The sequence below is a fragment of the Lithobates pipiens genome, unplaced genomic scaffold (genome assembly GCF_037356315.1).
Source record: "Lithobates pipiens isolate NorthernLeopardFrog02 unplaced genomic scaffold, aLitPip1_a1.2 Scaffold_22, whole genome shotgun sequence".
Lineage (NCBI taxonomy): Eukaryota > Metazoa > Chordata > Amphibia > Anura > Ranidae > Lithobates > Lithobates pipiens.
Genome location: NW_027507784.1, coordinates 90439541 through 90454594, shown reverse-complemented (window position 1 = coordinate 90454594; position 15054 = coordinate 90439541). Strand labels below are relative to the sequence as shown.

Sequence of the window (15054 nt, the reverse complement as noted above, 5' to 3'; positions counted from 1 at the left end):
TCATGGGGGGGTTTCAATTATTTCAAATATTTGATTATTTTAATCACTTAACCAATCATTTCATTTATTCAATTAGAGATGGTACTTAATAAACTTTTTGTGCTGTGATTGTTTGTTTGCTATGAATAAGCATTACAGCTAGTGCAAAACGTCAGCAATTTTTCCTTGTTCGCTGTGTTTGTTGAGCTGTGATGTGATTTTCCAATAAAAGAAAGTGGTCTTCTGAAGAGTGCGGCAGTCCAGAGCTTGTTTTTCATCTGTTGCTAGTGGTAATAGCCAGAACCTGTGGCTTCCCAGCCGAAGAGACAGTTTACAGCCTGCATGTGTGCTCCTGGAGCGGTGAGATCCCTTCTGCTTCATATGGTACTCCAAAAGTCAGGCCGAGGACATCCATGCCGGGTAGCTGCAAATCAGAGGGAAGCTTATTGCAGAGGTTCAGAGAAAATTTGAGGGGAAAAAAGTGCTAGCAAAATATTTAGTTTTTCTTTACAGCAGCAACAGAGCTGAAAAAAAAAAAGATGTCCCTCCTCCTTGGACAATAGCAAATCACTGAGGCATTCTGGTAATAGGAGGTGTAATCCTGGGCTGGCCTGCAGTTTTTTTTTGTTTGCCAGTGTCCAGTCCTCCTGTAGTCAGCAGTGTAACCTGAAAGTTTAGGAATTCCTGGATCCTTTGATGAACAAGAAAGAACGCACATTTCACAAGAATCAACAGATCCAGAGATATAGGTAGCTGAATTTATATCCAAATTTATTGCCCTTTTTCTAAAAAAAATAAGCTTGACCCAGCCTCCTCAACCCATCAATACCTTTATTGTTGTAGTTGACGATGATGATGATGATGAATGAGCTGACTGGCCAATAGGAAATCTCAAGGGGTGGAAAGGGGTGTGGCCAAGGCTGTCCTTTATAGAAAAAGTTGAGATTTGCATTTAATTGCTTCTTCCTGTGTTTCTGGACCTACGTATTGCCTGTCATGAGTCTTAAGGAGCTTAGAGGTTTCAGCAAAATTGATTAGTGATTTTGCAAAAGTGGAAACTCACAATTTAAATTTTAACTCAGTTTTTTCCTTTCTTCAGAGGTCAGGGGCAGACTGACCATTCGGCCACTCGGGCACTGCCCGAGGGCCCCGGGCCACTAGGGGGCCCCATGAGGGTTGCCAGCCTCAATAAAACCAGGGACAGTATGTAAAAATCTGTGTTTTTTTTTTTATATCTGTCTCTGAAATGTCCCTTACCGACATCCTTTTGATCTAAAAATCCAGAGATTATAGCTGCCCCACCTCTCCAGTACCTTCTCAGCCAATAGAAACATGTCTGTGTATACTGTGTGTGTGTTTGTGTATACTGTGTGGCCCCATAATCTCTGATTGCCAGGGGGCCCCATAATCTCCTATTGCCCGGGGGCTACATGAGTTGTCAGTCCGCCCCTGTCAGAGGTTGTGTTTTTGAAGGGTATATTTAGGGTAGTTAAGCTTATTTCAAGTAATGTTATTTCTATTTGTTCGAGTTTTATTTTCCATTTATTTGGGTTTGCTGTTTTCCTTCTGAAAAAAAAAAAAGCTAAATTAGACTAATGAGGGGCTGTTTTTTTCAAAAGAACAGGTCCAAGGTGGTTAAAGCTTTAGTAACCCATTTAAACGTTAATAAACCCTTTAAACAACAAAACCACCTAATTTCACCTTCCCCCTTGAGCCAAATGCATTTTATGAAAATGGCAAATTTCAAAATTTTTGCAGGGAAATGTAAATTCTTTATTTTGTTCACCACTAGACATGGTGTAACCCCCTGCTTTGGTCTTTTCCATCATATGCTTAGTTTTTGACAGGTCTGTTATACTGATATATGCTATATCCTAGAGGGCTAGACCTCAATGCCCTCTGGTACTTTGCCCTGAATATTTCTTGAAATTGTTTTATCCTTAAGATAAAAATGCAATCTGATTACATCTTCCCCATAGTATTCTAAATTATATTACATTTTTCTGTGATTGATATGCTCACATCTCTTAGAATTAACAATAAAATACATCATCATTTTTAAAGAGTAGGAAAACCTTGTCCTCTATATTCTTATGCCACGCACACACGACCGGACTTTTTGATAGCAAAGGTCCGGCGGAACGAGTCCGTTGGACAATTCGATTCGGGTGTGGGCTCCATTGGACCTTTGCTTGCCAAAAATCTGGCGGACTTTAGAAATAGAACATGTTTTAAATTTTCCCACCGGAACTCCGCTGGACCGAGAAATCCGTTTGTGTGTATGCTAGTCCGATGGACAAAAACCGACACTAGGGCAGCTATTGGCTACTGGCTTCCTTATTCTAGTCCAGTCGTACGTCATCACGTTCGAATCCGGCAGACTTTGGTGTTATTGTGTGTGGCCAAGTCCGTTCATTCGGAAAGTCCGTCGGAACTCCGCCGAAAGTCTGTCGAAAAGACCGTCGGACCTAGTCCCTCAAAAAGTCCGGTTGTATGCGGCATAAGATGTTGGAAATTGCTTAGTTTTTATCACTATAGGATCCCCATCATGAGGCTCATATGAATGAGCTACACCCACATCCATGGCAGAGGAATCTGGCGTCTAGCCGGTTGGTCTCTCCAAGAGCTCCAGGTTGACAGGGGAACTTGGTACCATCACGATTCTCAATATTGGCTTCACTTCTCCCCCCTGGGGGTTATATCTGATCTCAAACTTTCTGATGATCTGCGACATTCAATGAGAAATAAATTAGTATATTTGGATTTGTCCACTGCATGTGTACAAAAGTTCAGTGTCTAGAGCTCTTGTCTGTCGCCTTTTTTTGAAGCATTTTGGAAGTGTTTCTGAAAAGGTAGATTTCTAGTCGATATTTTTTCATCTTGAAAATTATTAAAGGTAGGCTTCTTTATAGTTGAGATTTATTTTTATTTTTTTATCTTATTGAACATTTATTGATTTTATATGCTTATACCTTCTGACCTAGATGGATTATAAGCCCTTGTACACACGGTCGGAGAATCCGTCGGAATGTGTCCTATCGGACCGTTTTGTCGGATAATCTGACTGTGTGTGGAATGCATCGGACTGATTCCGTCGGAATATCCGTTGGACCCAATTTTCCAACATGTTGGAAATATTTCTCGAACCAACTGGGCCGATCGGACATACTCCGGTCATGTGTAGAGAATTTTGATCGGACCAAGTGCCGCGCATGCTCAGATCAAATTCCTACATCAAAGCTATTGGCTACTAGCCTGAATGTAGTCCCATCGTAACGAAATTACGTCATCACGTTCTGAAAGATCGGATGTATCGCCAACTTTGTCCGACCGTGTGTATGCAACAGTTTCGGACAAAATCCGACGGGCAAAATCCGACGGATTTGGTTGTGGAAATCTCCGACCGTGTGTACAGGGGCTAAGATCTTCGCAAACATGCTATCCCTCTCTATGATGCTGTCCAATTGTCCTGCCTTGCTTTTCCACAGTTTTGAATGATCATTGATCTTTTTAAGGTTGGTACCAGATCAGAGCATGCATTTTTTTTGTTAGCACACAGTCCTATATTAAACTATGTATTCAATTTGTTTTTTTCTGTTGTTTTTTTACATTTATTTACTTTGTATAATTGTTTGTTTTGATATACATCTTTTTTATTGTAGTGATCTGTCCACACCTACAGTGTTCATTGCAAAAGAATCTCCCGAGGAAGCCTTAACAGGCGAAACATGTAGAGAACAATTTACACGTATAGTGGTATCTGTTACTGATCAATTCATCCTTGTTTATGGATTTTTTAATAGAATAAAATATATATTTTTCTATATATATATTTCCCTTTTTGTATATGTATGCGCTTAAAAAGTCCACAAAAATTTTCTTTTTCTGTGTACCCAAACAAAATTGATGTTCTTTTTTTTTTCCCCACAAATAGAGCTTTCTTTTGGCGTTATTTGATCACCTCTGCGGTTTTTATTTTTTGCGCTGTTAACAAAAAAAGGCCAACAATTTTGGAAAATAAATATTATTTCTTACTTTCTGCTATAAAACACATCCAATAAAAAAATGTGAAAAATCGAATTTCTTCATCAATTTAGACCATTGTGTATTCTTCTACATATTTTTGGTAAAAAAAAAAATCCCAATAAGCGTATATTGATTGGTTTGCACAAAAGTTATAGCGTCTACAAATTATAGGATATTTTTTATGGACATTTGGAATTCTTTTAATTGTTTTTACTAGTTATGGCGGCGATCACCGATTTTTAGCAGGATTGCGACATTGCCGCCGACTAATCTGACACTAAGCGACACTTTTTGGGGACCAGTGACACCAATACAGTGATCAGTGCTAAAATAAAATGTACTGTCACTGTATAAATGACTGGCAAGGAAGGGGTTAACGTCATGGGGTGATCAAAGGGTTAAGTGTGCTCCTCAGGAGTGATTTCTAACTGTGTGGGGGATGGTTTAACTGGAGGAAGAGAGATATCAGTGTTCCTGATTAGCAGGAACACAAGATCTCTCTCTTCCTCTCTGACAGAACAGCGGTCTGCCTTGTTTACATAGGCAGACTGTCGTTCTGTCTCTCCTCTGAATGATCACGGGTAGCTGATTATTTTGGGTTAGTGGCTCAAAAGTATTAGGCCTCATGCACACTGGACGTTAAAATAAATGCTATAAAAACTCCAGTAGCTTTGCTTAGCTTTCAATGTTTTAGCAATAGCGTTTTTTAGTGTTTATTAGTGTTTTTTCCGTGTTAGTGGTTTTTAGCATTGGGGGGGGGGGGTTGGCTGTGTCAGTTTCATTCGAGGATACTGAATTGTCCTGGAATGAAGGCTTCAGGACCCGGGACAGACCTTTAAAATGCGGGACTGTCCTGGGCAATGCGGGACTGTCCTGGGCAATGCGGGACTGTCCTGGGCAATGCGGGACTGTCCCGGGCAATCCGGGACACGTGGTCACCCTAACTTGATCAGGTATTTTTCAGAGACTGAGTAACTTTTTTCTACTTAATTAATATTATTTTCTCACCCGAGCCAAAGTCAGGTGCATCTCCAGCTCGGCAATACGTCTCCCAACACAGGCCCGAATCCCATAGCCAAACGGAATGGAGCTGAATGGATGGCGATTCATCCCGCCACCACGCAGCCACCTCTGAGGCAGGAACTTGTCCGCATTCTGAAAATAGTCCTCGTCTCTGGAGATGCCATAATGATTCAGAACAAACAGAGTCTGTGGGAAGAGATACAAATAGGACAGCATGGAAATGCAACAACCAGCGGGGATCTAGACATATGATTCTGGTAAATGGATGATAAATGAGGTTGAATAGAGAGGTAGGGGAATGTGCTTAGATTCAACTTTTTAAATTTTTTTTTAACAAATACATTTATAAATCGTGTTAAGGGTCAGTCCACCCAATATTTCAGCATTTGGTGTGTAGGTGGGTGCAGACAAAACAGTTCACAATAAACCCGGTGAGAAAACTGCTCAACCAGGAACAATCACAGGTCTAGCAGTGTGTAGAGAGCAGGTTTCAGCTGTCAGTGCCTGTTAGGAAGGGCAGAATGCGGCGGCCTGGCCATCTCGTGCCCAAGTGGAAAGATATCCAGAGAAGTTGCAAACCCTACGCTTTCCCTCCTTATCTGGAACCTTCCCCTGCTGCTAGCCTTGTCCCTAACAGACGGGGTACCTGTCCCCAGGGCAGCCATCAGAAATTTTTGGGCCCCTTACACAGCTTTAGGACTGGCCCCCCCAGCCTGACCACCATCATTCCCCAGGGCTTGCCTATGGGCCATTCTACTGAATCCGCACACCGGCCACCTCACCTGTACGCACTCAGCCCCCCCGCAATCCTGTATATATGTCAGCCCCCCCACACACACACACCTGTATATATGTCAGTGCCCCACCCACCTGTATATATGTCAGCCCCCCCAATACACCTGTATATATGTCAGCGCCCCACCCCCCCACACACCTGTATATATGTCAGCCCCCCCAAAACACCTGTATACATGTCAGCGCCCCACACACCTGTATATATGCCAGCCCCCCCCCCCCACACACACCTGTATATATGTCAGTGCCCCACCCCCATACACCTGTATACATGTCCGCACCCCACACACACCTGTAGATATGTCAGCCCCCCCACACACACCTGTAGATATGTCAGCCCCCCCACACACACCTGTATATATGTCAGCCCCCCACACACACACCTGCATATATGTCAGCCACCCACACACACACCTGTATATATGTCAGCCCCCCTCACACACACCTGTATATATGTCAGCCCCCCACACACACACCTGTATATATGTCAGCCCCCCCCCCCCCCCAACACACACACCTGTATATATGTCAGCCACCCACACACACACACCTGTATATATGTCAGCCCTCCCCCCCCAACACACACACCTGTATATATGTCAGCCACCCACACACACACACACACCTGTATATATGTCAGCCCCCCCACACACCTATATATATGTCAGCCCCCCCTCACACCTGTATATATGTCAGCCCCCCCACACACCTGTATATATGTCAGCCCCCCCATACACCTGGTATATATCTCAGTGCCCCCCACACACACCTGTATATATGTCAGCCCCCCACACACACCCGTATATATGTCAGCCCCCCCAATACACCTGGTATATATGTCAGTGTCCTCCACACACACCTGTATATATGTCAGTGCCCCACCCACCTGTATATATGTCAGCCCCCCCAATACACCTGTATATATGTCAGCGCCCCACCCCCCACACACCTGTATATATGTCAGCCCCCCCAAAACACCTGTATACATGTCAGCGCCCCACACACCTGTATATATGCCAGCCCCCCCACACACACCTGTATATATGTCAGCACCCCACACACACCTGTAGATATGTCAGCCCCCCTCACACACACACACACACACACACCTGTATATATGTCAGCCACCCACACACACACCTGTATATATGTCAGCCCCCCCTTACACCTGTATATAAGCCAGCCCCCCCACACACACCTGTATATATGTCAGTGCCTCACCCCCCACACACCTGTATATATGTCAGCGCCCCACCCCCACACACCTGTATATATGTCAGCCCCCCACACACACACCTGTATATATGTCAGCCTGCCACACAAACACCTGTATATATGTCAGCCCCCCCACACACCTGTATATATGTCAGCCCCCCACACACCTGTATATATGTCAGCCCCCCCACACACACACCCGTATATATGCCAGCCCACCCCATACACCTGGTATATATCTCAGTGCCCCCCACACACACCTGTATATATGTCAGCCCCCCACACACACCCGTATATATGTCAGCCCCCCCAATACACCTGGTATATATGTCAGTGTCCTCCACACACACCTGTATATATGTCAGCCCTCCACACACACCTGCATATATGTCAGTGCCCTACCCCCCATACACCTGTATATACAGTATGCCAGCCAATCACATACACAAACTTGTATATATGCCAGCCCCTCACATACACAGACCTGTATATATAGCAGCCCCTCACATACACAAACCTGTATATATGCCAGCCCCTCACATACACAGACCTGTATATATATAGCAGCCCCTCACATACACAAACCTGTAAACACACAAGGCTCTGGCCCCTCCCTGTACACAAACTGCCCCCCTCACAGCCCCTACTTGTAAAGAAGGTCTTCCTACCTAGTCCCAGCCCATTTTCACAAAGCTGACATGTTGCTGAGATGCAAAGTACAAATCACACGAGGGGTGCACATACACATAGTAGCCAGAGGTGGCAGTAAAGAACTCGATGTCTGAGCTCAGTGACACGAGAACAGCAGAAGCTGTGAAATCGTTTCTGTAATGCACAGCACAGATCCCCTTCACCCGTCCTGCCTTCCGAGGCCCCTTACAGTTGTGATGACTGTACCCCCTGATGGAGGCCCTGCCAGTCCCTATGCTACCTACTCATAAAATGCTTGCCAATCCTGGGAGCCAGGGCCTTAAATAGGCTCTGCCTAACCCAAGATGGCTACTAGTCACATGGGGTGGCAGCATCCAATCAGCTTTCCCAGTGACCCAGGAAACCATAGAAGAACCATGTGCATCTTGATTTACTTTCCAACTGCAATGATGCTGCAGATGAGCGCCACCTGCAGTGGAGAAAGTATACTGCACTTGCCTACAGGTGGATGCTGGAGAGATAAACCCCTTGATAGTCTTATAACTCTTGGGGACTTTGTTGGTGGGATTACTGTGCGTTGATAACTTTAGCAGGGAGATCTCGCTGTTGGGTTATTCAAGGCATATAAGAAGTAAGGGGCTCACTCAACCCATCAAGCTCCATCTATAACTAAAATATAATTTGGGTGGAGTGCTCCTTTAAAGAGAAACTTATACTCAAAGCAAACAGATTCCACATTAGAAAAATGACAGATGGAATCCGATTGTTTGGCATGGGCACAGACACCATGATCACCTCAATTAAAAATTTTCTAGGTTTTGGCATTTTTTTTAACACGAGGGGTGCCTCAATGCAAAGGATAAGCTCTAGTTATAAATTTGGTACAGGTAACGTACTTTTTTTGGAAACAAATAGTCACCAATCACGACCTCCCTTTCACAGATCATTCTGCCGTTGACAGCCGCGACAGGATACAGCCTGCATGGGAGAAAAATCAAAAGTATTTTATTATCTATGTTGGATTGTAAATGGATATATAAACTTCACTCACACAGGTGTATTAAAGCGTCCATCCATGTGAGGGCAGTGTTTGTGCACACAGGATACACAGGCAGTCCCATTCATATCAATTGGGATGCAGCTGCTGCACAGACACAGCTGCTCCCAATTTGACATCTGCGCAAGGGGGAAGGAGGGAGGGATGTCCCCAAACTCGGGGGGGGGGGGAAGCACCCACACCCACGTGAAATTAGGAGCAGTGTCCAGCTCAGGCCCCATTCACACCTGCATGTTGCGTTTTTTGATGCGTTTTTCACCTGACAGCATAGGGCAGCCCATTTACTTGAAGGGCCTGCCCAGAGTTGCCAACCTCCCGCAGCATTTTTTACTGAAAAAACATGCAAAATTTACTGGCGGAGCACATTTTTTACTGGCAACCTGAAAAATTACACAACTGCTATTGAAAATGACATGTGCACTGACAAAAAATGTGTTAGTTTTAGTTTCATTCTTTTTTTTTTTTTTTTTGCTTTTTTCCAGAAATTTGGAAATTAGAAAATTTGAAAATTCGGATTTTCGAATTTCCGAATTTTCGGTTTTCCATATTTTCAAATTTCGAATTTCCGAGTTTTGAATTTCCAAATTCCAAATTTTTTAATTTTCCAATTCTGGATTTCCGAATTTTCAAATTCCGAATTTCTGAACTTTCAGAATTCGAAAATTCAGAAATTAAAAAATTCGAAAATTTGAAAATCTGAAAAAAAGAAAGAAAATCACTAAAATTCGAACTAATAACTAACTAATAATAACTAACTTAAATTATAGGTATTGGAATTTCCTTTCAAATTTGGCTGTTTGTGAACGTAATGAATACGAATTTATCTGAAGTTACGAATTATCTGAAATAACAAATGTCGCATCTAAACAAATGGAATGGAACAAATTAATAATAAATAATAATAATAAAAAGGTTTTATTGTTATTTATTATTATTAGATCGTTACGTTCCATTCTTTTAGATACGCTATTCGTTATTTCACATAATTCGTAACTTCGCACAAATTCGTACTCGTTATGTTCACTAACAGACAAACTTGAAAGGAAATTCCAATACCTATAATTTTAATAGTTATTATTAGTTAGCTATTTCAGAGATCCTAGTTTTCGTATTTTTGTATTTTCATTCTTTTGAATTTTCAGATTTTTATTCTTATTTTCAGATTTTCAAAATTTCTGAATTTTCCAAATTCAGAAATTTTCCAATTTCCAAAATTTTTAATTTCTGAATTTCGAATTTCTGAAATTATGAATTTTCCATTTTCTGAAATTTTTAATTTTTCATATTTCCGAAACTTAGAATTTTCCATATTTCCGAAATTTTGAATTTTCGTAAATTCGAATATTTTTGAAATGGAAAAATTCAGAAATTTAACAAATTTGTCAAAATTTGTTAAAAAAACGAATTCGGTACTAAACTAATTGCACATGTCTAATAATGAACACAGTGAATATTTGAACAGTATAAACATGATATAGAAACACTGACAACACCTATAACAAAGTAATTTGCTTGATTTACAAAAAGTCAACACAGCATGAAGTAGTTACATAGTCAGGTTTAAAAAAGACATCCAGTACAACCACAAAAAAAAAAAATAATAATAATAAAAATAATAATAATATCAAACAATCCCATATACACAATTCTATACTCACAGTTGATCCAGAGGAAGGCGAAAAACCCCAGCAGAGCATGATCCAATTTGCTAAAGCAGGGGAAAAAATTCCTTCCTGATCCCTCAATAGGGAATTAGATTTTCCCTGGAGCAACTTTACCTATAAATGTCAGTACCCAGTTATATTATGTATATTTAGGAAATAATCCAGACCTTTCTTAAAGCAATCCACTGAGCTGGCCAGAACCACCTCTGCAGGGAGTCTATTCCACATCCTCACAGCTCTTACTGTGAAGAAGCCTTTCTGTATTTCCTCTAGACGTAAAGAGTGCCCCCTTGTCCTCTGTGTTGACCGTAAAGTGAATAACTCAACACCAAGTTCACTGTATGGACCCCTTATATATTTATACATGTTGATCATATCCCCCCCTTAATCTCCTCTTCTCAAGAGAGAATAAATTCAGTTCCTCTGATCTTTCCTCATAGCTGAGCTCATCCATGCCTCTTATCAGTTTGGTTGCCCTTCTCTGCACTTTCTCCAGTTCCCCGATATCCTTTTTGAGAACTGGTGCCCAAAACTGAACTGCATATTCCAGATGAGGTCTTACTAATGATTTGTACAGGGGGGCAAAATTATCTCTCTCTCTGGAGTACATACCTCTCCTAATACAAGAAAGGACTTTGCTCGCTTTGGTAACCGCAGCTTGGCATTGCATGTTATTATTGAGCTTCTGATCTACCAAAACGCCCCCCAGATCCTTCTCCACCATGGTTTCCCCCAGTTGTACTCTCCCTAGTATGCTCTAATCACATGCTTCAAAAAGAAAAAAAAATACATTGGAATCCATGCATCTGGCTCCCTGCATGTAGATTAGGGGCTGGGCGCATGGATTAGGGGGTCGGTGCTCCTGCGCCCCTAATGAGCGGCCACCACTACCTAAAAGTGATTTTAAATCACCAAAAACAGAACATTTAAAAAGAAGAACACTAATGCCCTGTACACACGGTCGGACTTTCGGACAGGAAAATGTGTGATCAGAGCTTGTTGTTGGAAATTCCGACCGTGTGTGGGCTCCATCGAACATTTTCCATCGGAATTTCCGTCGCACAACATTTGAGATCTGGTCCTCAAAATTTCCGACAACAAAATCTGTTTGCACAAAATTCCAATCGTGTGCAGACAATTCCCACGCACAAAGTTCCACGCATGATCGGAATCGAGCAGAAGAGCCGCACTGGCTATTGAACTTCATTTTGCTCAGCTCGTCGTACGTGTTGTAGGTCACCACGTTCTTGACTTTCCCAATTTCCGACTTTGTGTGACTGTGTGTATGCAAGACAAGTTTGAGCCAACATCCATCGGAAAAAATCCATGGTATTTTGTTGTCGGAATGTCCGATCGTGTGTACGTGGCATAATTCTTTATTCGCCCACAACTAGTGATGATGGGGGAAAAAAATGTTTGCCCCCTTTTTAGAACGCTTGCATTGAATACATCTCCCCCCCTCCCGTCACACAGTATAACATGGTAGCTGACATTGCTACTCAGAACATGCAAGTCTGCACCTTCCTGTGAGGAGGTGTTGTATCTCCTCCTCCCCACCTGCTTAAACCATTGAACCGTGCACTAGTGGGGGAGGCCACCGTTGCAGTGGCAGGAGGTACAACTGCCTCTGCAGCTAAAGGGGAGTAGTTAGGGATGCATGGGGTAAAAGCATGGCTCAACTGTGGGGTTTTACTGCTCCCCCAGCTGCTAGTCTGCTAGCGTGAATGAGCCCTTAAGGCTAAGTTTACATGTGCGCCAAGAACAGGCATTTCATCTGCGTTTTTATCATCTCAAGAATACCTATCAGCGCTCTGTACCAATTATGTCCATTGAAGCCGAGTTCACATGGTTGCATTTGTGTGGCATTGTACCAAAATGTATCCAACATGCAATATTAAGCTGGCTTTACCGCTGATCAAATACCTCCATCCGCGTCAGTGTACATGCACCAGGTGCGTGCCGCAAATATGTCACAAACGCGTCTATGGTGTTTACAGTGCACTTGAGATGTGTTTAGAAAGTGTTTACTGGTCAGGATGATGGTCCAACAATCCATACAATATAGAAAACCAAAGCAGAGGAGGCATCTGACAAGCAATATTTAATGCGGCATTGATACCGACACTGATTCAATATTCATATGTAAAATTTCAAAGTATGTCTAAGCCCCAAGTATGTTTTGGAAGTGGGAAACTTTATTTTGATTATGAACCCCCCTTTAAACTTTGCTGCTGGGTTGAGCTGAAACAACATACCGTCATCAGGAGTTTGGATGTCTCTTCCGTGTCCTAGCAGCACACTTTGCATGCGCAGTAGGTTCTACTTAGCCTAAAGCCTAATAATTTTATTATGTACCCCCTCTTACTTTTCCTGTGGGGTGGAGCTCAAACAATGTTATCAGGATATCTCTCACTTCACATTAGACATGTGCACTGACAAAAAATGTGTTTGTTTTCGTTTCATTCTTTTTTTTGCTTTTTTCGGAAATTCGAAAATTTGGAATTCGGTAATTTGGAAATCCAAAAATTCAAATTTTCTCATTTTCAAATTTCCAAATTTTCAAATTTTCAAATTTCCTAATTTCAAATTTCCAAATATCCAAATTTCCAAATTCAGAAATTCAGGAATTCAGAAATTCGAAAAGCTGAAAAAAAAGAAAATCAGTAAAATTTGAAATAATAACTAACTATTAAATTATAGGTATTGGAATTTCCTTTCAAATTTGGCTGTTTGTGAACGTAACAAATACAAATTTATCTGAAGTTACAAATTATCCGAAATAACGAATGCTGCATCTAAACAAATGGAATGGAACAAATTAATAATAAATAATAATAATAAAAAGATTTTATTATTGTTATTTATTATTATAAGATCAGATAATTCATAACTTCGGATAAATCCATACTCGTTATGTTCACTAACAGCCAAATTTGAAAGGAAATTCCAATACCTATAATTTAATATTTAATATTAGTTAGTTATTATATCAGATTTTCGGGTATTCGAATTTTCAGATTTTCATTCTTTTGAATGTTCAGATTTTCATAGTAATTTTTGGATTTTCAAATTTCCAAATTTTTGAATTTCTTAATGTCGAATTTCCTAATTTAGAATTTTCGAATTTCCTCATTTCGAATTTGTGAATTTCCAAAATGTTGAATTCCCGAAATTTCAAATTTCTGAATTTTAAATTTCCGAATTTCAAATTTCTGACATTTTGAATCTTCTAATTTCCAAAATTCAGAAATTAAAAAATTTGGAAATTGAAAAATTTGGAAATTCGTAAATTAACGAATTTGTAAAAATGTGTTAAAAAACTCAATTCGGACCTAATTGAATTGCACAGGTCTACTTCACATGCACAGTGGGTTCTACATAGCCTGTAGCCTCCTGGGATATACAATGTGAGTACCCCAGGAGGCTTTGTGTGTGGGGCGGGGTGGGAGAGCATTTTTACCCCCCAGATGAGAAAGGTGGATGGGCAGGTTGATATCCCCCTCTAAGAAATTTGCTGATGTAGGGGTGGAGCAGCAAGATAGAGGAAGTGAAAAACAGTGAATGTGCGCTTTAGGGGGAAGTTAAATCCAATAAGCATACCGAAGAGTCTCTTTGATCGTGGCTTTTAGTAGAGGCATTTGAGAGATGTGGTCAGCTGTGGGTATACACTCTGCTGGAGCAACGCTGATCACCTCTTCATGTAGGGATTGCTGCAGCTCCGGGTCTTGTGCCAGGTGATACAAACACCAGGTCAACGTGTTTGATGTCTGCAGGAAGACAAAAATACAGACGGCTTTATACACTATACATAAATGTTCCTGGACACCCGACCATCATTCCTACCTATATGGCCAAAATATGAGGACATCACTCCAAATTATTGGGTTCGGGTCAGAGGTATAAGCAGAACCTTCAGGTCCCTGGTACAAGAAATCATAAAGGGCCCCTCTGACCACCAACGGAGCCTCCTCCTCCTCCCCCCCCCATTGTGGCAAAACACCAGAGCCTAGTCGCAAGTGTGACCTTTGAGACCCTGGTAGTTCCACCACTGGTGTCAATTTTTTATTTTTGTTATTTTATTTTTTTATTATTTTTTTACCATTTTTTTTAAAAAAAATTGACAATTGTATTTCCTATTATTATTATTTTTTTTTTTTTTACAATTTTTTTTTAGAAGCTCCATTGGGGACTTCGGTGAAGTATCAGGGGACTAAACAGACCTCTGTTGTGTCATCTTTGAGACAGAGAAAGGAGATTGAGGACACACCCCACAAAATGAATGGACAGAAATAGCTCTGTACAGAGACTTCCAGTTTATTCACAAACAGAAGCATAGTAAACACAGTTTACTATGCATAAGTTATGAATGGACAGAGTCAATGATGAATACAGATCACTGACTCTATTCATTAAGGCAAGAAAGGGGCCTGTAGATGACACATTTACCATCCCCTTCCCTGCTCTCCATCCTGAAAGCATCCTTTGTGACAGCCAGTGGGACAGGGGAGGGGGGAACCTGGCAGCATTTTAACGTTGTAGAGGTTTTAGCACTGCGTGGTTAGCACTGCGGGGAGGCTCACTGACTATGATTGACAGCAGCGGGAGCCAATGGCATCCACTGCTGTGTCTCACCCAATCAGGAGG

At 41.5% G+C, this 15054-nt stretch overlaps 1 protein-coding gene across 1 annotated transcript in view; it reads right to left on the bottom strand.

The window, feature by feature from the left end:
- Window positions 1-729: 729 nt before the first annotated feature.
- Window positions 730-15054, bottom strand: part of LOC143923924 (sterol 26-hydroxylase, mitochondrial-like) — a 51727-nt gene continuing 37402 nt past the window's right edge. The window contains exons 6-10 of the mRNA XM_077447869.1: window positions 14011-14177; window positions 8586-8667; window positions 5014-5214; window positions 2558-2704; window positions 730-1545 (exon numbers count right to left, since the gene is read on the bottom strand). Of these exons, the coding sequence (XP_077303995.1) occupies window positions 2582-2704; window positions 5014-5214; window positions 8586-8667; window positions 14011-14177 (573 nt within the window). The 3' untranslated portion in view covers window positions 730-1545; window positions 2558-2581. The remainder of the gene's footprint in view (window positions 1546-2557; window positions 2705-5013; window positions 5215-8585; window positions 8668-14010; window positions 14178-15054) is intronic.